This window comes from Phyllobates terribilis, unplaced genomic scaffold, assembly GCF_046119375.1.
Source record: "Phyllobates terribilis strain yellow unplaced genomic scaffold, ASM4611937v1 Scaffold_4__5_contigs__length_816908805, whole genome shotgun sequence".
Lineage (NCBI taxonomy): Eukaryota > Metazoa > Chordata > Amphibia > Anura > Dendrobatidae > Phyllobates > Phyllobates terribilis.
Genome location: NW_027362764.1, coordinates 199,939,669 through 199,965,792, shown reverse-complemented (window position 1 = coordinate 199,965,792; position 26,124 = coordinate 199,939,669). Strand labels below are relative to the sequence as shown.

Sequence of the window (26,124 nt, the reverse complement as noted above, 5' to 3'; positions counted from 1 at the left end):
CAAATCACATACATGACCGCCCGCTCACTCCAGGAATATCGGGGAATTGTGACAGCCTGTGCACTGCACGCTGTCAGACTTTGGCACTCTGCAATAATATAGTGGCTGTAGACATGTGTGTCCCAAGCCTGGACAACTCCTTCAAGACTTCATACAAACCTGGTCTCTTTCATGATACCCCTTCCAAAGCATCAAGGGTGTCTCTTTCAGCAACTCAACCTCTGTTTTGTACTCATGATGAGCAAGTACTCTGAAACATCTGTCTGCAAATTGATGTCTTTCTAATATTCCTGCTCCTTTTGCAAGCCTTGACGTTAAACCTATTTACCATAGTCATGTCACCATTAAACAGGTATTAAAAGTTTTGACATGTTTTAAGTTTGTTACAAAATTGAGCGGCTCATCTAGTTTATAGAACATTTTGTACACTAAATACCGTATTTTTCGGACTATAAGATGCAGTTTTTTCCTCCAAAATTTTGGAGGAAAGAGGGGGTGCGTCTTATAGACCGAACCTTCTATTCTATACTGTCTTGTTGCTGTGAGTGGTGGGGTTATTGGGGGGTAGCAGCGGCGGAGGAGCGGGGTACAGGAGGCAGCAGCGGCTACTGCAGCCTAAACTGTCCCCGCTGCTTAAGAAAATGAATACTCACTGCTCCTCACGCCCATGGGTGTGGGGAGCACTGAATATTCATTGTCCTTAATTACGGGTGTACAGTGTAGCTGCAGCACGGCTCCTGCAGCGCTTGGCAGTCATTTGTGACGCTACTAAAGAGCATGAATATTCACCCCCTCTCCACGCCCATGGGAATGGAGAGGGGGTGAATATTCATGCTCTTTAATAGCGGGCACACGCAACCGCCCAGCAGCAGGAGCCGCGCTGCGGCTCCAGTGTGCACCTGCTATCCTGGAGCATGCAGTCTCTGCTCCCCACGCACACAGTCCCAGCGTGGGGAGCAGTGACTCTTCCGGTACAGCATCTCCCTGTGTGAGTGTGCATGTCAGTTCACACAGGGAGATCTGTGCTGGCTGCAGAGGAGGACACAGCGCTGGAGGAGAGAAGAAGAAAGGTGAGTAGGAGTGTTTATTTTTTTGTGTAATGGAGATGGAGGTGCCAGGCATACCAGGATGTGGGGGTGTCAGGCATACCCGGATGTGGGGATGCCAGGCATACCAGGATGTGAGGGTGTCAGGCATACCAGGATGTGGGGCTGCCAGGTATACCAGGATGTGGGGCTGCCAGGCAAACCAGGATGTGGGGGTGCTAGGCACACCAGGATGTGAGGGTGCCAGGCATACCAGGATGTGGGGCTGCCAGGCGTACCAGGATGTGGGGCTGCCAGGCATACCAGGATGTGTGGGTGCCAGGCATACCAGGATGTGTGGGTTCCAGGCATACCAGGATGTGGGGCTGCCAGGCATACCAGGATGTGGGTGTGCCAGGCATACCAGGATGTGGGGGTGACATGCATACCAGGATGTGGGGGTGACATGCATACCAGGATGTGGGGGTGACATGCATGCCAGGATGAGGGGTGCCATGCATACCAGGATGAGGGGTGCCAAGCATAACAGGATGAGAGGGGCCTTGCATACCAGGATTAGGGGTGCCAAGCATACCACGATGAGGGGTGCCATGCATACCAGGATGAGGGGTGCCATGCATACCAGAATGGGGGCTATTAGAACAGAATTAGGGGATATTACCCCTATAACAGTGTCAGCAGCAGATCCTCTCCTCCTTAACAGGGCATCATGACCACATTTTTTGCTTAAATTTTTTTCCCCTATTTTCCTCCTCTAAAACCCAGGTGCGTCTTATGATCCGGTGCGTCTTATAGTCCAAAAAATATGGTAGGTAACCAATAGTGTGTAAAATCATGCCACACATGGCACAAACCTTAAGTCAGAATCCATGAATCCCTGCTTATAATTGCCTTCCTATATCTCCTAAATGCATTTTAGATTGGTTGGAAATGGTGGACACAAAACTTTCCATGGATTTTATGATCTGTGACATGGGAAAAATCATTGATATAATAAATTTGGTGCTCTGTACATAAACCACTTTTGACCTGGAATAAAAGCAAAGTGCAATGCCAAATAAAAATAAGATTAATTTTAATGATCTGTATCTGCACAATTTCAGTTTTTTTCAGCTATGACATGTGCAAATCCCTTGTTTGTTCTGCAAATGGACCTTTCTATGGTTTTTTGCTTGTGACATTTGTGACACTAGCAGCATGCATATCAGTAGTGCAAATACAAAAAATATGTGTAGTGTAGCTTTTGTGCTCTGTACAATAACTTCAGTTATTTTCATGGGTGACATGCAACAGAGCAGCTCCTATTCTTTGGTAGTACTGTATTTAAGACTGGTTGAGGTTTGGCGCTTCTATGATCAGCTTTTATGTGCTCTAGCAACCCTCGGATATAAACACTTTGAACAAAGCTCTGTTCAATGTGTAGCTGCTGCTTTGTACTGCAAAAAAGCTCTGATTCAAAAAAACACGATATGACTGGACAACCTCTTCAATCGTCTTTTTTTATCTTTGACATGCACAATTAAAAACATGATTGATATACCATTTAAATAAGATATATATTTAAATAAGAAATGTAAGACTCAGAATAAACTAACAAATGAAATGACAACACTAAGATATAAATGCAGACCTGTAAATATTAACCTCTTTACAACCTATGACGTACTAATATGCGTTTGTGCACTGGGCTTTAAAAGCCTGTGCCATATTAGTACGTCATCGCGATCGCGCCCGCACACAGGCCGTGCGGCCGTGATCGCCGCCGGGTGTCTGCTGATTGTCACAGCTGACACCCGGTGCTATGTGCAGGGAGCGGTCCCGCACCGCTCCCGGCACATTAACCCCCGCAATGCTGCGATCGAAGTCGATCGCAGCATTGTGGTGGCTAAGGGTAGGTGATCGCAATACTCACCTCCTCTTCTGGCCTCCAGCGCTGTCTGCCGCTGCTTCCAGGATGTTGCCATGATGACCCGATGTCGTCATGACAACATCCGGGTCACCAGACAGCAGGAAGATTTTTTGGACATGCGCAGTGCATTTCCAAATTATCTTCTCCCTGTCCAGCGCTGACAGCCTGCACGGCACAGGGATGGTGCTCCATTCCTGTGCCATGCAGGCGATCAGAGAAAAAAAAGTTAAAGTCCCAGAGTGGAAAAGTGAAAAAAAAAATAAAAAAAATTGTAAAAATATAAAAAAAAAAAAAAATAATAATAATCCACCAAAACTAAAAATATAATGTACCCATCAATAAATATTATGAAAAAAAAACACAAAAAAACTATAAAAGTACACATATTTGGTATCGCCGCGTCTGGAATGACCAGACCTATAAAACTGTCCCACTAGTTAACCCCTTCAGTGAACATGGTAAAAAAAAAATAAAAAACTAAGCAAAAAGCAATGCTTTATCACCATACTGCCAAACAAAAAATGGTATAACACGCGATCAAAAAGACAAATATAAATAAATATACTACCGCTGAAAACGTCATCTCGTCCCTCAAAAAGCAAGCTACCATACAGCTCCATCAGCTGAAAAATATAAAAGTTATAGCTCTCAGAATAAAGCGATGCTAAAAAATATTTTTTTCTATAAAATAGCTTTTATTGTGTAAAAGCGCCAAAATATAGAAAAACTATATAAATGTGGTACCTCTGTAAACGTACTGACCCAAAGAATAAAGCTGCCTTATCAATTTTACCACACGCGGAACAGAATAAAAAAAAAAAAAAAAACAGTTCCTGAATTGTTGGTTTTTGTTTATTCTGCCTCCCAAAAATCGGAATAAAATGCAATCAAAAAATGTCACGTGCCTGAAAATGGCACAAATAAAAACATCAACTCATCCCGCAAAAAACAAGCCATCACATGACTGTCTGCCAAAATCTGGAAAAATTATAGCTCTCAAAATATGGCGATGCAAAAACTAGATTTTACAAAAAAATGCGTCTTTTAGTGTGTGACAGCTGTCAATCATAAAAACCCCTATGATTCTGATATCGCTGTAATCGCACCGACCCAAAGAATAAAGTCGTCTAATCACTTATACTGCACGAGGAACGGCGAAAAAAATAAACTCTCGGGTTAGGGTTAGAGTTGGGCTGGGGTTGGGGTTAGGGTTGGGGCTAGGGTTGTCATGGGGTTGGGATTTTTTTCAAAATTTAGAAAAAAAGATGGCGATATGGTGACTAGTGTTGAGCGCAAGTGCTCGCTACTTGAGTTTGCATTGGGTGCTCTGGTATGCATTGAGTAGCGTGGGTATTTGAGTGACATGCTCGAGTCTCTGCCCCATATGCTTCGCGGCCAAAAAAACTTTGAAGGGATTGCCTGCCATGAACGAGCGATCCCCGCATGTTTTTTTTTGGGTGTCTAATAACCGTGAAACATGCGGGACAGGGACTCGAGCATGTCACTCGAGCACACGCACTACATGGTGCATACCCAAGTACCCGATGCAAACTCAAGTAGTGAGTACTTGCACTCAAGACTAATGACAACTTATTCAATAAGATGACCTAATGTTATCAAATTCTGTGTCGTACCTCTGGGTTTAAAATGTTCACTATACCCCTTGATAAAATCCTTGAGGGGTCTAGTTTCCAAAATGGGGTCACTTGTGGGGGAGCTTCAATGTTTAGGCACACAGGGACTCTCCAAACGCAACATGGTGTCCGCTAACAATTTGAGCGGATTTTCCATTCAATTTGTTAGCGGACACCATGTTGCGTTTGGAGAGCCCCTGTGTGTCTAAACAATGGAGCTCCCCCACAAGTGACTCCATTTTGGAAACTAGACCCCCCAAGGCACCTATCTAGTTGCATAGTGAGCACTTGGAACCCCCAGGTGCTTCACAAATTGATTCGTAAAAGTGAAAAATTATTTTTCTTTCCACTTTTTCATTTTTACGAATCAATTTGTGAAGCACCTGGGGATTCCAAGTGCTCACTATGCATCTAGATAGGTGCCTTGGGGGGTCTAGTTTCCAAAATGGGGTCACTTGTGGGGGAGCTCCAATGTTTAGGCACACAGGGGCTCTCCAAACGCAACATGGTGTCCGCTAACAATTTGAGCGGATTTTCCATTCAATTTGTTAGCGGACACCATGTTGCGTTTGGAGAGCCTCTGTGTGCCTAAACATTGGAGCTCCCCCACAAGTGACCCCATTTTGGAAACTAGACCCCCCAAGGCACCTATCTTGATGCATAGTGAGCACTTGGAACCCCCAGGTGCATCACAAATTGATTCGTAAAAATGAAAAAGTGAAAAAAAAAATACTTCATTTTTACGGATTAATTTGTGAAGCACCTGGTGGTTCAAAATGCTCACCACACATCTAGATAAGTTCCCAGGGGGGTCTAGTTTCCAAAATGGGGTCACTTGTGGGGGGTTTCCACTGTTTAGGCATATCAGGGGCTCTCCAAACACAGCATGGCGTCCGCTAATTATTCAAGCAAATTTGGCAATCAAAAAGTCAAATGGTGCTGCTTCCCTTCCGAGCCCTGCTGTGCGCCAAAACAGTGGTTTTTCCCCACATATGGGGTATCTGCGTGCCCAGGGGAAATTGCTCAACAAATTTTGGAGTCCATTTTTTCCTGTTACCCCTGCGAAAATAAAAAAAATTGGGTCTGAAGTAACATTTTTGTGAAAAAAGTTAAATGTTCATTTTTTTCTTCCACATTCCAAAAATTCCTGTGTAGCAACTGAAGGGTTAATAAAGTTCTTGAATGTGGTTTTGAGCACCTTGAGGGGTGCAGTTTTTAGAATGGTGTCACTTTTGGGTATTTTATGTCATAAAGACCCCTCAAAGTGACTTCAAATGTGATGTGGTCACTAAAAAAATAGTTTTGTAAATTTTGTTGGAAAAATGAGAAATCGCTGATCAACTTTTAACCCTTATAGCTTCCTAGCAAAAAAAAATTTTGGTTCCAAAATTGTGCTGATGTAAAGTAAACATGCGGGAAATGTTATTTATTAACTTTTTTGTGTGACATATCTCTCTGATTTAAGGGCATAAAAATTCAAATTTTGAAAATTGCAAAATTTTCAAAATTTTTGCCAAATTTCCATTTTTTTCTCAAATAAACGCAAGTGATATCGAAGAAATTTTACCAAAATCATGAAGTACAATATGTCACGATAAAACTATCTCAGAATCAGGGGGATCCGTTGAAGCGTTCCAGAGTAATTACCTCATAAAGTGACAGTGGTCAGAATTGTAAAAATTGGCCCGGTCATTAACGTGCAAACCACCCTTGGGGGTAAAGGGGTTAAAGGTAAAGCCCTATCAGATAATCTTATTAAAGAAGCACTAAAGGCAAACTGAGTAATTGTAAGTGCACAGTGCCATATAATATGATGATTGCAATATTTTAACACTAGAACTACTGATGGAGTAATTTTGACTCCTTTCGTTTTTTATTTCTCTTCTGTGACTACATTTTTCAGAATTCCGGCTTGAAACTCGGTGACTTTTCCTCAAATATGATGTGAAAAAAGATTTTGTGAGAATAAATAATTTTGGTGAAAAATTTGCGCGTTTTTTTCAAAATTTACCAAGAACTACTGAAGGGAGTCATTTTGACTCCCTACTATATTTTGAGGTCCTTTTGTCACTAAATGTTGCTATAAAGTTTTGTGCATAATTTTTTCACTCTGTCTTATTTACCCTGATGTTCATATAGATGTAGTTCAATTTACATGTCAACTTTTCACATTTTCCTTGTGTTTTACCTGCTTGTATTACTGTGTAATGCTGAACAAAATAGCTTGTTTACTCTAGGCTCTTATCTTATGCTAATGAAGGGTGGTGTTTTTCTAAGGTCCTAGCAGGAGACAGTATTCTGAATAGTAACTTTACTTTCAGTTCAGCTGAAGAGACAAAGAGAACAGACGTAGACATATGAGCTCTGAAGACTCATACAGATATGAATTGTTATGAAATAGTTTAGCTGTCTGTCAACTGATTCAGCCCACCTACTTTTGAAGGTGGCAGAACAGTTATTATTTCTTTTAGTTTTCATTTCATTTCTATTTTTCAGCAGGGAACTATATAGAATTATGGTATTTGTGAGGAATATGGAGAGAAGACGTTTGATAAAGCCTCAGGATATTCTGGCTACTTTGCAATCCATACCGGAGGATGAATCGGAATCCGAATTGCAGGAACATGTATTTGATTCTGACAGTGATGAAGATTTCATTCCTCAGAACATATCAAGTGAATCTGAAGACTCAGAAGGAACAAATCCAGAAGGTAAGTAGTTATGTGTATTTATTTGTTCTTCCACACACTGAGTTAGGGCCTGTGCACACTAGCAGAATTCTGGCTGAATAGCCATCTGGATATTCTTGCCGCAATACAGGCCGTACCTGCCCGCTCATGCCTGAAGCTCCGCTCCGAACCCCGGGCTGGAGCCGCTGTCAGGGACAGAGCAGCGCTTGCTTACGCGCGAGCACGGCTCCGTCCCAGACAGCGGCTCCAGCCCGGGGTTCGGAGCGGAGCTTCAGGTATGAAACTCCGCTCTGTACCTGAGCGGGCAGGTACGGGCCGGATTGTGGTGAGAATATCCGGTCGGATATTCCGCCGCTAATCCAGCCAGTGTGCACGGACCCTTACAAAACAAAAATTCTAAATATTCATCGACTTTTTTACAGATATTCCAAGCACATCAACTGGGGATCGGGCTCATGCAGTTATGTTGCCTCGTGACCATCCTCCTGGTCGTGGACAGAAAAAATCAGTAAAACGTCCCAGAAATGAAAGAACAACAGATAACGATGGCGGCGAAGGTAATGCAACAACAAACACCAGAGAAGGCGAATCTGAAGGAATACTAGTTTCAGCGGATGGTATTCAATGGAAACCTGTTGAAATTGGAGAACACTTGCCTGGTAGGCGTGACAGCCAAAATATTCTTCGAGAAGCACCTGGCCCTACAGGATACGCCAGAAGAAATATCATTATCGATAGTCCTTTGAGCGCATGGCGTTTATTTTTTGATTCATATATATTGACACATATAAAGAACTGTACGCTTGCAGAAGCATGCAGGAACAATAATTTACAGTTTACTCTATCTGATGAGGAGCTAGATGCATTCATTGCGATATTCTATGCTCGTGGAATATCTGGCACGAACCGTCACTCGATTAGCAGTATTTGGTGTAATGACTGGGGAATACCGTTTTGCAAAGCGACAATGTCTAGGGACCGCTTTGTTGAAATTATGAGGTTTCTCAGATTTGATGAGAAATCTACTCGATCGGAGAGACTGCAAACGGACAAGTTTGCTCTATTTTCTACTGTGTGGGACAGGTTTATTGAAAATTGTATTGCGTGTTACAAACCTGGCCCATACATAATGGTGGATGAGCAACTTTTCCCAAGCAAAACTAGGTGTCCATTCACGCAGTACATGCCTTCCAAACCAGATAAATATGGCCACAAATATTGGCTAGCTGTTGATAAGAGGAGCAAATATCTGGCAAATGGCTTCCCTTATCTAGGCAAAGATGACACACGCCGTGCTGAGGACCGTTTAGCTGACCATGTGGTAATGAAGTTATTGGACCCGTTTTTGAAAAAAGGTCGCAATGTTACAACCGATAATTATTTTACTTCAGTAAAATTAGCTAAACAGCTAAAAAGCAAAGGAACAACCATCGTGGGAACACTGAACAAGATAAGGCGAGAAGTGCCTAAAGAAATAAAATCCATGAAAGAGGAATTGTACAACACTAAAGTGTTTAGAAATGAAGACAATTTTACACTTACAGTATATCAAGGAAAGCCCAACAAAAATGTTGTCATTTTGAGTTCCGTCCATCCAGATGTTGTTGTTGCGTCTGATTCCGCTAAAAAAACTCCAGAAACGGTAAAGTTTTACAATGAAACAAAATATGGAGTAGATGTAGTGGATCAGATGGCACGAAAATATACCACACGAACATGCACAAGGAGATGGCCTGTTCATGCATTTGAAAATGCCTTAGACTTTGCGGGTATAAATGCATGGATAATATTCAAGGAGATTACCCACCAAAAAATGTCACGCAAGGCATTTTTGCAAACGCTTGTGAGAGAGTTGAGTGGTCCTTATGTCACAGATAGGGAAAAGGGTTCCACGTCCCAAGTTTCTACATGCTCAGAAGTGATGGTTCAAACAAAATTTTGCCAGATCAAAGAAAAGTGCAAGAAAAATAGATCTGTCGGAAATTGTAAGACTTGTGGTAAGTCTTTGTGTGGGCAATGTACTGCCATAAATCAAAGGCAATGCCTAAAATGCGAAACACCAAATGTTTAGAAGGTGAATTCTGCGCCATATTTTCATTTTTATGCTCCTCCACCTACATTTTCTCTGCTTTTTGTTCCTCAGTTGTTGTTTATATGTGTGCACTTGAATAAAAAAAAATGTTTGAAAAACGTCTATTATAATTATTGTTATTTTCTGTAGAAAAATAAGAAAAGCAGAAAAAAAACAATCAAAAGCATTACTGTTGGATCTCACAATAATAATACATTACAAAAAAATATAATTATTAATAAATAACCACAAATGAAACTCTAAAAATAAACGAAAACAAGCAAGGAGTCAAAATGACTCCTTTCAGTAGTTCTAGGCGGGGTCACGAGTCCAGTAGTCCTAGTGTTAAGAGGATAAAATCTTTGCTGGGAGAGCTTCTTTAAAGTAACACAATTTGAGCCACAATTGCAATTCCTAAAAATGTGAGCAATAGACGCAGCAAAATATAGACCCTGTAGTAAAGATAATGAATCGATTAACAGGACCCTGGTCCAGCGGCCAGTATTTTTTGTGGCCGCTGGATGGGAGCCCTGCAAAACGCTTCCTAACTGTTGGCTTCCTTATTACCTCTTTTGATTAGTAGTCCCAGCTTGACGTCACGTGGGCATCATGACTCAACAAAAATGTTGTGCGGCACCAACAAATCAGAAGATTAGTTAATAGGCAATTCAAAGGGCTTCTGTCTGGGTACCACAGAATACTAACATGCCCACTTGACCATCATCTTGCAAATTTACTTATTTATCTCTACCCCGAGAAATGTATTCTTTTTCCTCTCATATTAAATATGATTATAATGAAGTAAAATTCCAAACTGGGAGGAACAACAGTATGGCAGCTAGGATCTGCTTGATGAAATACATATACCGTTCATTCTATGGTAAAAAAAATCCTACACATATGCTTGAAGAAGAGAATGTACATCATTAATTGAAGTCCTTGCATAAACATATTATTTTAGCATAAGAATTTCCACAAAAATGTAACAACCCTTGCTAATATATTCCATATATTTTACTAGCATCTGTAAATTAAGAAGTTTCATTAGTTTTTATTGACTTTGCCAGAAAATGGAATGTGCAAATTGAAATATAATTAGTCATTTGGGTGCCATTATATTTTTGCATTCATGTTAAGTTTGTAGAGTAATTTTATTAATTCTAATGTCTGAGCAGAGTCACAAGAAATAAAGGGGTTTTCGAATAGTGTCTTCAGGCGCACACCACTCCCCATTCTCCCAGCTTCTGGCTTGCAAGGGGCGAAGGCTTCATGATGTTTGCCAGCTCAACCTTGCTGCCAGCACTAACTGTGCGCCCTCCAATGCTTCTATCAAAGGTTTTGCCTCTGCAGCATCAGTGCAGGTGCACTAAAGTTGACCAGATCCAGCTATGTAGCCACATTCAGAGCAATGTTTGCAAGCTGTATAGAAAACAGATTGGAAGCACATGCTCCTTGCCTAGGGAAACAGCTATCACTTATAGACTGCAGAGGTAACTGGGAACCATCGAACTGTAAATAATAGAATTAAAAATTCCTCTGCTCTTGAGAAGAGAGAGGAATTTTAATAAGGGATAAATTGCAATTTGCTTTTTGTCATAAAACCATTGCAATTTTACTCATTTAATAAAATAAAAAAAACCTACAGTACAGACCAAAAGTTTGGACACACCCTCTCATTTAAAGATTTTTCTGTATTTTCATGACTTTGAAAATTGTACATTCACACTGAAGGCATCAAAACTATGAATTAACACATGTGGAATTACATACTTAACAAAAAACTGTGAAACAACTGAAAATATGTCTCATATTCTAGGTTCTTCAAAGTAGCCACCTTTTGCTTTGATGACTGCTTTGCACACTCTTGGCATTCTCTTGATGAGCTTCAAGAGGTAGTCACCGGAAATGGTCTTCCAACAATCTTGAAGGAGTTCCCAGAGATGCTTAGCACTTGTTGGCCCTTTTGCCTTCACTCTGCGGTCCAGCTCACCCCAAACCATCTCGATTGGGTTCAGGTCTGGTGACTGTGGAGGCCAGGTCACCTGGCGAAGCACCCCATCACTCTCCTTCTTGGTCAAATAGCCCTTACACAGCCTGGAGGTATGTTTGGGGTCATTGTCCTGTTGAAAAATAAATGATGGTCCAACTAAACGCAAACCGGATGGAATAGCATGCCGCTGCAAGATGCTGGGGTAGCCATGCTGGTTCAGTATGCCTTCAATTTTGAATAAATCCCCAACAGTGGCACCAGCAAAGCACCCCCACACCATCACACCTCCTCCTCCATGCTTCACGGTGGGAACCAGGCACGTAGAGTCCATCCGTTCACCTTTTCTGCGTCGCACAAAGACACGGTGCTTGGAACCAAAGATCTCAAATTTGGACTCATCAGACCAAAGCACAGATTTCCACTGGTGTGATGTCCATTCCTTGTGTTCTTTAGCCCAAACAAGTCTCTTCTGCTTGTTGCCTGTCCTTAGCAGTGGTTTCATAGCAGCTATTTTACCATGAAGGCCTGCTGCACAAAGTCTCCTCTTAACAGTTGTTGTAGAGATGTGTCTGCTGCTAGAACTCTGTGTGGCATTGACCTGGTCTCTAATCTGAGCTGCTGTTAACCTGCGATTTCTGAGGCTGGTGACTCGGATAAACTTAACCTCAGAAGCAGAGGTGACTCTTAGTCTTCCTTTCCTGGGGCGGTCCTCATGTGAGCCAGTTTCTTTGTAGCGCTTGATGGTTTTTACAACTGCACTTGGGGACACATTCAAAGTTTGCCCAATTTTTCGGACTGACTGACCTTCATTTCTTAAAGTAATGATGGCCACTCGTTTTTCTTTACTTAGCTGCTTTTTTCTTGCCATAATACAAATTCTAACAGTCTATTCAGTAGGACTATCAGCTGTGTATCCACCTGACTTCCGCACAACACAACTGATGGTCCCAACCCCATTTATAAGGCAAGAAATCCCAATTATTAAACCTGACAGGGCACATCTGTGAAGTGAAAACCATTTCCAGTGACTACCTCTTGAAGCTCATCAAGAGAATGCCAAGAGTGTGCAAAGCAGTCATCATAGCATAAGGTGGCTACTTTGAAGAACCTAGATTATAAGACGTATTTTCAGTTGTTTCACACTTTTTTGTTAAGTATATAATTCCACATGTGTTAATTCATAGTTTTGATGCCTTCAGTGTGAATGTACAACTTTCAAAGTCATGAAAATACAGAAAAATCTTTAAATGAGAAGGTGTGTCCAAACTTTTGGTCTGTACTGTATTTAAAGGAAATGTGTCACTGGGTTTTTCCTGTACAAAGTATTGTCACCACCGTTAGGGACTTTACAGGACATACTGGAATGCTGTAAAAATGTACCCAATCCAGTCTGTAGACTTACTTACATATAGGGTGGTCCGGTCTGATGGGCGTCGCAGGTCTTGATCCAACACCTTCTCTCTGGTCGAAATTGCCATTCTCCTTCCCTGCTTTCTGTGGATGATATGTCCTATGTCATTTAACCAGTGATCTCCATCGCACTCCTGCGCAGGCGCACTTCTCTCTCCCTAGCCGAGGGCAGAGCAAAGTAATGTAGTGCACAAGCATTGGCTCTACTTCCGAGTCATCGCCGCTCTTTTGCCTTTCCCGGTGCAAGTGCATTAAAGTGCAGGGCAGAGAGAAGTGCGCCTGTGCAGGAGCATGATGGAGACACTCTGTGGATGACATAGGATGCATAATCCACACGAAGCAGGGAAGGAGGACGGCGATCGCAAGAAAAGAGATCAAGACCAGAGACGCCCACCAAACCGGACCGCCCCACCCACTTGTAAATATAATAAAAGATCTTTTTTGGGGATCTGCAGACTGAATTAGGGAATTTTTTACCGCATTCCACAATGTTGAAAAAAGTCCCAAATGGTGATGGCCGTACTTTATATGGGACAAACCTTGCGGCAGGTTCCCTTTAAATGTAAATATTTGTAATGCTTGTATTATATCTTTATAGTCTTGATTCTTGCAGCTCAAACCACAGGTAGCATGAATCAGAGCCTGGCTGCACAATTGCAGCCAAGTATAATTTTCTCTGAGCGCTTGAAGCTTGAAGAGTTTGTATTTTCTCACATTGCTTTATTTGATTGAAAGGTTTCTCCCTACGTACACACATGGAAAACACTTGTCAATCAACTATAGCTGGCTCTTGAAACAATGTTTTCTCTGAAACGCTGCAGCAGTCATACAGCCAGGCACTGATTCCTGCTGCCCTTGGTTTGGGCAGCATGAATCAAGTGACAAGTTCCCTTTAAGATGTGAATATATTGTGTATCAATCTTGTTGCTTGCAAAGTCCTTATCTATAGTAACTGACACTTGAAAGGGCAGTGAAATTATGGAATATAAGATTTGCATGTAATGCATCTAGGGTAAGGTTGTGAATCTTTGCCAACATCTGGTTGGGATATAAATTTTAACAAATGGAAGTTTCTATAAAGCAATGAATGAAACAAGATGTGTTGACTGTCCTCTATCTATACTGCTGGATTGTGACCTTTTTGGGGACATCATAAATGATTATGCTTTAAGCTTCATTCAGATGTCACTTTTTCATTTACATGTTCTATCTATAGTCTCATGTTGTTAAGTCTGTGGTTTTTTTTGTGGACACTGTCAAAAAATCCTGGAGCCATCCATCTTTGATCTGAGTTATATCAAAATATCAAAATATAGTATATATAGTATATCAAAATCAGCCATACAAGTGATGGGTCTATGAAAATCACAAACAGTACTCGTAAGTCATACATGGGCAATCTGGGTGCTGATGAAAATCAATCTCTTTTTTCACATTTTCACAAGTATGAATGAGACCTTACTCTGCTAAACAAAATCTTTCATGTCATGCCTCTTAACATGTGTGGTCTATCCAATTTTTCCTAACTCAAACCTGAAAAGGTCACAAAACTTCTTTGTACAATTATATGTGAAATTGTTATTTAAAGTCCCCAACAGGAAATGTTATAGTGAATAAGCATTTTTTTCATTATAAAGGTTATTTTGTATTTTAAAAATTTATAAGAATCATATTTCCATTTTTCTGACATGTATCTCAAAATCACCTGCTTCTCTATCTAATTAAAGGGATATTCCCAACACAAGCATTTGTGGCCATATCCACAGGTCATACGCCATAAATGTCTCAAAGATGCAGGTCCTACCTCTGGGATTCAGACCTCTATCAGAAATCTAAGAAGGAAGGTCTGAAGGATCTTCCTAGAGAGGCAGCTCATGGCAGACACATTAGGGTGTGTGCACAATGTCTTTTTCAAGCAAGTCCACTATGAAACCGGCCTGAAAAGCACCCTAAAATGTTCAAAAGATTAAGCCTATGAATTTTTATGTAAAAATAGCTTACTGTGCAAATGTTCTGTCTTTTGATTGTCTTTTAACTGCTTCAGGTTTCAAAAGATTCAAAGTGGTTAAAAGAAGTGAGCTGTTCATTTTTATGGAGTCTTCCATTTGGAAGACAACACTATCTAAGTAAAGAAGTCTATGATTATCTCAAAAAGACAAACAGAAGAATTTTGGCGTCTTTAGTGTTTTAAATGCCAGAGGTTCCTGAAACAGGTTCCAATTAAAGATCTCAGCGGGTTCACCCAAGTTTAAAAGACACCATTTGCACAAACCCCTGGCCAGCCATTATAAATATTTTTTATTTATTTTACTCACTTATATAGCGCCATTAATTCCACAGCACTTCACAGACAATATCGGCACTGTCCCCATTGGGGCTCACAATCTAAATTCCCTATCAGTATGTATTTGGAGTTTGGGAGGAAACTGGAGAACCTGGAGGAAACCCATGCAAACACAGGGAGAACATACAAACTCCTTGCAGATGTTGTCCTTGGTGGGATTTGAATCCAGGACCACAGCGTTGCAAGACTGCAGTGAAAACCGCTGAGCCACCATGCTGCCCATAAATATATTAATTCTTTTCTATTATTGACATCAGAAAAATCTCCACATTCCAGAAATTTTAATGCAACTGTCTACCTTATAAAGTGGATGTTGTAAAAAAAATTATGCACGCTTGTTTATTGTAAAAGTCCAATTTACCAATTTAAACCAGTAAATACCACCTGAATATAGCAGCCTGTTGCAGATACATGCTTTTGGGATGCGAATCTACCTAGCAAACCCCTTGTGAAAAGTCAATGCTTCTGCAGTATGAAGTGACAATGTATAAAAAGCAGTCAGGCATCTGCCAAAAAAGGGATAATTTTTTGACTGCTTTTGCAATTCAAGTTGCCTTAATAAAAAGCCTGATACTGGAGTGTGTTGTTAAATAGCTGTTTGTTGCCACCAGTAACCTTCCATTTTTACCTAGCCAGATAGGTTGAGGTCACTTGGACATTCATTAATGAAGCTGTATTTGCAGTAAAAAACTCAAAAGGGGTTCAAGACAGTCCTAGGAGACATTACAGTATAACCATATTTTCCAATTAAAGGCTTTGTAATATTGAGATTCATCGCAAATTTATTCTCCACAAACCTACATTTTTTAAGAAAATTTGGTGAACCTGGTGTATTTAAATGTAAAAAGATCTGTTCATCTTTAGTAATGAGCCAGAAGAATACACCAAAGCACAGTGTCTATAATGAATCATATTTCAAAAAGGTATTTCAGAATCTAAGCCTCAAAAAGCGCAATGCATTCAGAAGTATAACTTTGTGAAGATTTGATTGCTTAGACATTTTCCATTTATTTTAAATTCTTCATTTTTTTTTTCCCTACACTCGGAATAACGATTATTATTACAAACACGTCAGCCTCAGAAGACTACAGTATGAAAAAGACTGTAGATAAAACATGAAAGAGATGGCGATTACAAAATCCGAAATGTATAATGCCATGTTGTTTGACTAAATAAAATAAAGAAAATCGACTGGAAGGAACTCAACATTTTCTCAAAGAGATTGTGAAACATTAATATTTTCTAAAATGTTACAGTCTCAGAGTACAATTAGCATATGGTAATCAATCCCAGTTAAATGTCAACTATTTTAAAGCACTTTTGCAATATATTGGCTGGGAAAGTAGCGCAGGCAGACCTCTTCAAAAGATACTCCACACTTCATATCCCAATCTTCTCCTGCTGTGTCATAAGATGCTCAGATACAAACCTGTCCTATCTTCTTCAAAACATAGCTTTTTCATTTAGACCAGGGAAGCTTAAAGCAATCGCCCAAATAGTGAATTGTTCCAGAGATATAATTGTGATCATTCTTACAGTTCTGCTATAGCTGTACTAACAGAAATACTAACTACAACCATCGGTTACTAACATAGTCCATTAAAAAAAAATGGTTAAAACATTATATTGACACCATAGTTATTATTCATGCACCAAGATTGTGCATTAGTTATGCCAAGATTATTTAAAAGTGCCAGCAAAACTTCGGCAACTGAATGTCATCCTGCCATTGTTTGACTTCAGCTTCCTTTTAAATGTTGATCTAAAGACCTGAGGCTCCATGATGAGCAACTTATGTAATGAGCAAGTACACTTTAATGCTAAAATTCCATATATTTGTAGCAAAGTTACTGCAGGAGCTCAGGAGCTAAGCCTGCACCAGTAGCAGTGGGTATAAGCTGTAATATACAGTTTGTACCCTGTTTCAGTGGGAGAAATTAAAGGGGTTGTCTGGTCTTAAACTACAAGTCCATAGTCACTCTTTGACTCCAAACTTGTAAATCCTTACATTGCGTGAACTGCATGCTGAGAAAATTCTCCGGTGTCGGTGCTGAGAACGACAGTCATATAACCGCAAATATGTGATAGGCATACTCCTGACCACATTCCGACTAGACTGTTTCCGGCCTCACTCAATACACTTGCATGGAGCGAGGCCATTTCCATCTAGTCGGATTCTGGCATGGAGTATGTCACATTGACCACAGTTCTTGTAACCAACACCAAGGAATCCTTACAGTGCACAGTGCACGATGTGAATATTCACAAGTCAGCAGTCATGTAGAGTGACTGCAGACTTGTAGCTTAAGATTGGACAACCCATTTTAAGACACTTATTTTGGTTTAACCTCTTAGATGCCACGGTCTTCAATATCCAAGACATCTAAAAGTTTTGCATGATGGACTGTGCTCCACATCAGAACCGCCGCCGCAACATTCTTCTTTTTGCTAAGTAAACAAACAGTAAAGGAGAAGGTACAGAGTATAGTGAAACATGACTACATTATCAGTATATACACTAGGTTTGCTTGGAGTCTTTACTCATAGACACACACAAGGTTGAAAAAAGCTGTAGTTACAAAATGTTAGGAAACTATTAAGCATACCTCCATGCAAAGTTTAAAAGTATAGTAGATGAAATTTTGTTTCTTGCACCATTTAAACTCACTTCTTCATATTAGTCCATATTCAAGAAAAGCATGAATGGCACATCCAAGAATAATAATATCTTAAAACTTCATTCCATTGAGATTAAAATATATTAATCCATACGTACATATTATTAGTATGCTGCTCACAGCACGCAGTGCTCAAAATAGTATCTATATCCTACAAACAAATTGCAGAGCAAAACTGGAAATTGTAAGTCCTCTTTAACCCTGAAATTACAGTATTTTTATCTTATTGGACCACTGCCATTTGTAAAATAAACAATTTTATTACTAGGCCTATATAGGGGGTTGGCTGTTAGATAGGATCACTTTGTAGCAGTGGGAGAAACGGGGTGGCATCATGGCAGTCTAAGCTGTTGACAAATGGATTATAAGAAACAGCATAAGTTAAAGAAGTTGTTCACAACTTTTTATTACCCCACCAATATATTCCCCAGGGCCCCTGAGGGATTTTGTAATTACCTTCTGTTGCAGATACTGCCTGTGAGCGGCCTGCGGAACGTGACCCACCACTGACGTCATGTCAAGTGAGGCGTGACATCAGTGACGAGGTCCCAATGGTGAATGCTGGGTTGTGGGCAGGGTTACCCCCGTATCACACCCAGCATCCATCACGCACTTTCCCAATGAATGGGAAGAGGGAAAGCACACGGTGGATGCCGGGTGTGACGTGCAGGGTAACCACACCCACAACCCAGCATGCATCAGTGGAACGCAGAAGAGAGACCACCGGCTGCATCCGAAATCATGATGTGAGATCAGCGGATGTCAGAGCTGGCTGCCGCCGGGGGTCACATGACGCCTGTGAGCGGCCAGTGATAGCGCTGCTCACAGGCAGTAACTGCACCGCAAGGTAATTACAAAACCACTTAGGGGCCCCGGGGGGATATATTAAGGGGATAATAAAATGTAGTGAACAACCCCTTTAATTGTGTATTGTTGCTGGTCATGCAGTATATGTTTTTACCCTTTATGTAATACCTACACTTAGTATATAAGCGTAAGGGTAGGTTAACATGACCGTATAAAAAAATCGTTCAGAGTTGCATCCAAAAAAAGTGGGATGATTTTTTTCTCACTTATCATCTGTGTGCTGTCCGTATACAATAGTTTTTTTTTTTTACTCAGCGCCATTTTTACAGGACAATTTACAGTCTCCTATTATCCAGAATAGCAATGTACCCATAAAAATTGAATGCTATACTTAGGCTTCATATCGCATCTGATTTTTTTCCACATACACATAGACTTGAATGGGTGAGTCTCATCTGATTTTCGGTGACAAATCGTGCATGCTGCAATTTTTTTCACATGCAGATTTGGACAGTGAACAAAATCGTTTATCTACACTGTCCCATTGAATAACATTGGTCTAAGTGCGATCCGTTTTTTTAATGGTTAGCACTTGGACAAAATATATTGCCATGTGTTTGTCATTGGTGAATGGGAGTGAATTTTACATGTGACATTTGCTTGCTGTTATCTGCATCACCAACATATTCAGGATTGTAATACTGAACAAACTATATAAAGCCATGTTCCTTTGTAGCATAAATGCTGCATTTTTTCTGATGTGGTTTTCTGAGCAGACAATCCACTCTGTTTAGCAGCTGATGGAAAGTGGATGTGATTTCATGAAAATTTCACTGTACTTTTAAAGACGCTTTTGAACGATACATTTTTTTATGCATGTTTTCCCTATAGATTTTGATAAGGAGCCTGAAAGAACATGTAGAAAACCTAGATGCTTTTTAAAGAGAAGAATAGCAATATTTTTGCTCCCATCAAATGCTCCCATCAAAGTATTTATCCTCATAATAAATTGCAGTTATCACATTATATAGCTGTGTAGTTACAATTGCTCGTTTTGCCTTTCTACCCAGCTAATTCTTTTTTTTTTCCATTAGGTCTATGTAGAAACAGGAAGTCTCTTTTCCCTGTATTTATCACCCTCCCTCTTCTACTCCTGACCCTGCTGCTCCCTCCTCCCACCTGCCAGGTACTTTTGCAGGGTCTTATGACTCATACAGGAAAAATTGCCTTCCTGTTTCTACATAGAGCTTAAAAGGATTTAGTTATTTGGTTTCTAATCATGTGATGTCACAGACCTAATGGAAAAGAGAAGAATTAGCTGGGTAGAAGAGCAAAAAGAGCAATTGTAAGCACACAGTGCCATATAATATGATGACTGCAATATATTAGCAGGAAAAAAACTTTGATGTGAGGAGTGCTTCTTTAAATTAACACAATCTGAGACACAATTGCAGTTCCTAAAACTGCAAACAATAAAGGCAACAAAAGGTAGACCCTGGAGTAGAGATGCTGAATCAATTTGCACGACCCTTGTCCAGTAGTCAGTATTTTTCATGGCTGCTGGATAGGAGCCCTGTAAAACTCTTTCTAACTGCTAACTTCCACGTTACCTCTTCTGATTAGTAGGCCCAGCTTAACATCATGTGGGCATCATGACTCAACAATAACGGTGTGCCATGCCTACAAATCAGAAGAGTAAGTCAGATAATAGGCATTTCAAAGGGCTTCTGTCTGGATACCACAAAATGCTGACATGGCCACTCGACCAGCATCTTGCGAATTTATTCGCTCATTTCTACCCTTTGCTTTGCTATTTGATAGGAGTGCTTCTTTATAAAATGCATAAGAACCCTGCTTCAAAGCTGCCTCAAAAATGCATCAAAAAGAGGTAACTGCATAAATAAAAAAAAAAAAAGCAAAAACACAGCGGAAAATAAACAGCATTTTTGCATTTGAGAACATGGCCTAAATGTGTAGATATACTAAGTGACATGATTGTGAGCTTCAGTCTCCGGGCCTGTCCCCAGTTGTCTGCGCTCCCGTGCACTGAGCAGGCTTAGATAATAGTTATTTGAGTATGTAAAAGGAAATAACACAAAAGCTATAATATCTGACAGTAAAGGGCTTAATTACTTCCTTTTTGGAAATATGGATTTAGCCTTGACAACTAATTGTGGAAATACTCGTTTCCAAAGCCGGCATTGTTATATTATCTCCTTAGAAGAAAACTTCTATGGTGAATTCCATCTCCATGGCAACTTGGACAAGAAACTGCGTACTACCCAGATAAGGTCTAGAGTTGGTATTCTTCAGTATATACACAGGGTAATTAGAACACAAGCTTCAATCCATTATCTCATTAACTTTTGCGAGTTAAGAACTAAGATACATTAGTAAATCTTTAATTGTCTAAGGGCTTGTACTCACGGGCTGTTTCTCATCTGTCTGGCAAGGTTCTCGCTAGTTCCTGGCCTATGTGGAACAAAACATCTTGATTCAGTACTTTTTTTTTGTCTGTATGGTATATAAAATGTATGTTATGCTAATCTTTTCATCTATTTTTACAAATGTTCAAGCTAGATTTTGAATGCCTTGTATGCTAATGATAGAAGTATTATGAATGCTGTGTTCATATGGACTCCCACTACAACAGCATGCCCGAGTTATAGTTTTCCAACAGCTATGGAGCCATAGGTTTGAAATAACATCTTCATAATAAGGTTAATTATACTTATTGGCTATAGCTTTACACTTAAAGGGAACCTGTTATGTTGAAAATGTTATCTGATCTGCAGACAGGATGATTTAGAGCAGGAGGAGGTGATCAGATTAATAGACATTTTTGTGCAAAGATTTCAGTTAAACTTGCATTTTAGTCACTGAAATCCCTGGTATAAGAATTGCATTTGAGTCCAGTGAGTGGTCCTTTGACAATATTGCCAATCACTAGTAGGGCCAACTATGCATAAAAACACCAGGAATTTTACTGAATAAAATACAAATTATAGTTTCATAGTTTTTAAGATAGATGATAGAATTAAGTTCACTGTGTTCAACCTGTAGCCTAACATGTTGATCCATCGGAAGGCAAAACCCCCTATGAGGCAGACACTAATAAGCTTCATATTAGAGGAAAAATTCCTTCCCGACTCCACATAAGGCGATTAGACTAGTTCCCTGGATTAAAACCCCCACACAAAATCTAGTGCCCATAACCTGTAATGTTATATTTTTTAAGAAAGACATCCAGAACCTTCTTGAATTTTAATAGTGAATCAACCACTACAACATCCTGTGCCAGAGAGTCCCATAGTCTCACTGCTCTTACAGTAAAGAATCCGCGTCTGTGACTATAATGAAACCTTCTTTCCTCTAGATGTAAAGGATGTCCCTTGTCCCTATTGCAGGCCTAGAAAGATCTCCGTACTGAACCCCTCACTCAAATTTTTGTACACTGTAATAAGATTGCCCCTAAGTCTTTGTTTTTACAAACTGAATAACCACAACCTTTCTAGGTATTGCAGTCCACCCATTCCCTTAATAACCTTAGGTGCTCTTCTCTGCACCTGCTCAAGTTCAGCTATGTTCTTTTTATACACTGGAGACCAAAATTATATTCTAAGTGTGGCCGCACTATTGACCTGTATAGATGCAAAATTATGTTCTAGCCATGGGCATCTGTGTCTCTTTTAATGCATCCCAATATGTTATTAGCTTTCGCAGAAGTTGCCTGGCACTGGTCGAATGAGTTTGCCGTCTCCTTATACAGCCAATTATACTGAATCTTTTTTTAAAAAAAAAGTATATACATCATTCTGCTTACCTTATCCATCTCTATACCATGCTATACACATATCAGACTGCATGTATAAACATACAAAGAAATAGTCGGCACTCCGTAATCCTCGTTAATAATAGTGGTGCACGTGGAGAGATTACAAGTAAAATGAAGAAATCCCGGCACTCACGTGTATTCGATCAGTTCATTTATTCCACATGTAGGAAAACTACAGCAAGACGTTTCTGCCCCTCACAGGCTTTTTTCAATTGCAAAAAAGCCTGTGAGGGGCTGAAACATCTTGTTGTAGTTTTCCTACATGTGGAATAAATGAACTGATCGAATACACGTGAGTGCCGGGATTTCTTCATTTTGCATGTATAAACATGACAGGGTCACTTTAAAAGAGTTGTCCAGTGAAACTCATTTCCACATTGGAAATGAAGGGCGCTGACGATGTTGCCTTGGCACATTGGTGCCAGGATACTAGCATGATCAGTATGTATTGCACACTTGTCCTATTCATTAGAATAAAACATGAGCACAATACCTGCTGATCTTGCATGCATAAAGGCAGAAAACTTCCTCCACATGTGGAAGTTAGTGGCACTGGAGAAACCCTTGACGTGCCATAAAGAAAACCATTATTCTGATCAACTTGGGTTCCTTGGTTTTCTCCATAGACAGTAAGGTGTTTGGCTTATATTTAACCCCTGTACTGGTTTGTAGTTTGAGTCCACTGACACTCCTCCCAACTAGATAGGTACTTCCAGTCTAAATAGCCAAAATCACTGCAAACTGGCAACAAAAGTGTGCGAAACTACTGTGATCATAGACTGAAATTGTACCATAATCTCATTGTAAAGACTGTGAATGTGTAGCTTGGTTTGTAAAAGAGATTTGATCTTCTAGATTTGGAACCCTGTAATTGTATAGCTACTCAAGTAAAGATAGCTCTCATCCCACCAGAGAAAATATATCTGTACAATTTTTATATATAATTATGCCAGTATTTTGGCTTTATTTAATTGATCAAGCTACAGATCAGGAGCATGGCTTATAATGGCTTGGAAAATGAGTAGCATTCAAATGGTTTAAAATTATCCAACTTGGTTGCGGCATATTGTAATGTAAGAAAAAAAGTGTCTAACATGTCTACAAGTTTACATCACAAGTATAATGTCACATAGCTTAAGCCATTGTGATACAATCGGCACGTTTTCTGCCTGTTACTGACTATCCATATATAAGAAAGCATAATTCTTCCCCGATATATACACTATAGCATAACACTAAGTAAAAATTAACAATCATATTACGTAGTGTTATTATGTTGTATAGACATTACTTTTTATTACATAGCCACTCGCCATGCAACCTTTGGCTTTTATATAAAAACAATCTATAAAACTCATTTAGAATAATAAAAAGTGGAATAGCAGTTATACAGTATAGTTCAGAAGCCGAGTTCAGACATGTCGCTGATAGAACGCCCACTAAAATCAATGAAAATTTCAGCTGAAGAACACAGGCAGCCGCTCTACATTCTGATGAATGACGGTTCATAACCCAAGAGAAATATCACTAATTCAGTCTAATAATGATGAACTGTTGAACACACGGGGAGCAATCTGCAAAATTCATTTTATGTATCTGCCTGGCAGTATCACAGTGTGAGTGACTGAAAGAAGCAGGCAACTTCCAATATAATGTGAGATGGAATAAAAAATTAAAATATTAACCCCTTTACCTCCCAGGGTGGTTTGCACGTTAATGACCAGGCCAATTTTTACAATTCTGACCATTTTATGAGGTAATTACTCTGGAACGCTTCAACGGATCCCGCTGTTTTTGAGATTGTTTTTTTCATGACACATTGTACTTCATGATAGTGGTAAAATTTCTTCGATATCACTTGCTTTTATTTGTGAAAAAATAAGAAATTTGGTGGAAATTTTGAAAATTTAGCAATTTTCAAAATTTTTATTTTAATGCCCTTAAATCAGAGAGATATGTCACACAAAAAGTTAATAAATAACATTTCTCACATGTCTACTTTACATCAGCACAATTTTGGAACCAACATTTTTTTTTAGTAGGGAACTATAAGGGTTAAAAGTTGACCAGCAATTTCTCATTTTTACAACAAAATTTACGAAACCATTTTTTGTAGAGACCACATCACATTTGAAGTGACTTTGAAGGGCCTTTATGACAGAAAATACCCAAAAGTGACACCATTCTAAAAACTGCACCCATCAAGGTGCTCAAAAACACATTCAAGAAGTTTATTAACCCTTCATGTTCGTCACAGGAATTTTTGGAATGTGGAAGAAAAAAATTAACATTTAACTTTTTTCACAAAAATGTTACTTTAGACACAATTTTTTTTTATTTTTTGAAGGGGTAACAGGAAAAAATGGACCCCAAAATTTGTTGTGCAATTTCCCCTGAGCATGCAGATACCCCATATGTGAGGAAAAAACACTGTTTGGGTGCACAGCAGGGCTCGGAAGGGAAGGAGCACCATTTGACTTATGATGGCGGGAGGCAGTTCACATCTAAGCAACAGCTCAGGGAGGGTATTCTGTCCTCATGCAAAACAATTGAAGCAGAAACCATCCAAAACCTGACAAATTCAATGGACGAGAGAGTTCAGAAGCTCCTTTCGAACAAGGGGTCCTATGTGCAAATGTAACATCACCTAGAATAAAGTTTTGAGTTGAAAACTGTTTGATTTCCGTTTGTAATTACCTGCTAATGCTTAGAATTTCAAAAATGACCATTTTTTTGTTCTTTATTAAAATGAAAAGGTTGAAAACTCTGCTGTGCATAATAATTTGGAATTTTAAAAAATATACTGTTATCATAGGCAGTTTGTACAAAAACCTTTCAATGGTACTCTAGGAGTTATTTGACTGGAAAATTACAATGACTGCAATTCATATAGGTAATTTGGGAAAATCTGAGAAAATATTATTTGCTTAATAATTTGGAACACAGTGTAGGTCATCATATTGAATAAGTTGTCATTAGTCTTGAGTGCAAGTGCTCGCTACTTGAGTTTGCATTGGGTACTTGAGTATGCACCAAGTATCACGGGTGCTCGAGTAACATGCTCGAGTCCCTGTCCCGCATGTTTCACGGTTATTAAACACCTAAAAAATAACATGAGGGGATCGCTCGTACATGGCAGGCAATCCCCACAAGGTTTTTTTGGCTGTATAACAGCTGCAAAACATTTGGGGCGGAGACTCGAGCATGTCACTCGAGCACCCGCTATACTCGGTGCAAACCCGAGCACCCGATGCAAACTCAAGTAGCGATCACTTGCGCTCAACATTAGTCGCCATATCGTCGTCATTTTTTTTCTTTACTTCTGAAAAAAATCCCAACCCTAACCTTAGCCCAACCATAGTCCTAGCCCAACCCTTGCCTAACCCTAGCCCTAGCCTAACCCTAGCCCAACCATAACCCTAGCCCAACCCTAGCCCTAACCCTAGCCCAACCCTAACCCTAGCCCAACCCCAACCCAAACCCTAGCACAACCCAAACCCTAGCACAACCCTAACCATAGCAAAACCCTAACCCTAGCACAAACCTAACACTAGCCCAACCCCAACCCAAACCCTAGCACAACCCAAACCCTAGCACAACCCTAACCATAGCACAACCCTAACCCTAGCACAACCCTAACCCTAAAGTTTATTTTTTACGCCGTTCCTCGTGCAGTATAAAGGCCCCGTCACACAAAGCAACGCTACAGC

General features: G+C 40.0%; 2 protein-coding genes across 4 annotated transcripts in view; one reads left to right on the top strand and one right to left on the bottom strand.

Annotated features, from left to right (window-relative positions):
• The window catches only part of RBMS3 (RNA binding motif single stranded interacting protein 3), a 1,113,194-nt gene that overhangs the window by 1,006,209 nt on the left and 80,861 nt on the right, over positions 1 to 26,124 (bottom strand). The window contains exon 2 of one of the 3 annotated variants that reach the window (XM_073678028.1): positions 21,007 to 21,051. The exons of the other annotated variants lie outside the window; for them this stretch is intronic. The gene's annotated coding sequence lies outside the window, so the exon portion shown is untranslated. The remainder of the gene's footprint in view (positions 1 to 21,006; positions 21,052 to 26,124) is intronic. 3 annotated transcript variants of the gene reach the window in all.
• Positions 7,105 to 10,623, top strand: LOC141264115 (uncharacterized). Its single transcript, XM_073676431.1, has 3 exons — positions 7,105 to 7,300; positions 7,702 to 8,034; positions 10,526 to 10,623. The coding sequence occupies exons 1-3, from the start codon at positions 7,105 to 7,107 to the stop codon at positions 10,621 to 10,623; spliced, it is 627 nt and encodes a 208-aa protein (XP_073532532.1).

What these genes read in the sequence shown, in the direction of transcription:
- LOC141264115 (XM_073676431.1), top strand. Translation starts at nt 7,105, where the DNA reads ATGGTATTTGTGAGGAATATGGAGAGAAGACGTTTGATAAAGCCTCAG. An exon ending in AGAAGGAACAAATCCAGAAG is followed by an intron (nt 7,301 to 7,701) that starts GTAAGTAGTTAT and finishes ACTTTTTTACAG; the next exon opens with ATATTCCAAGCACATCAACT. An exon ending in TAGTCCTTTGAGCGCATGGC is followed by an intron (nt 8,035 to 10,525) that starts GTTTATTTTTTG and finishes ATGTCTGAGCAG; the next exon opens with AGTCACAAGAAATAAAGGGG.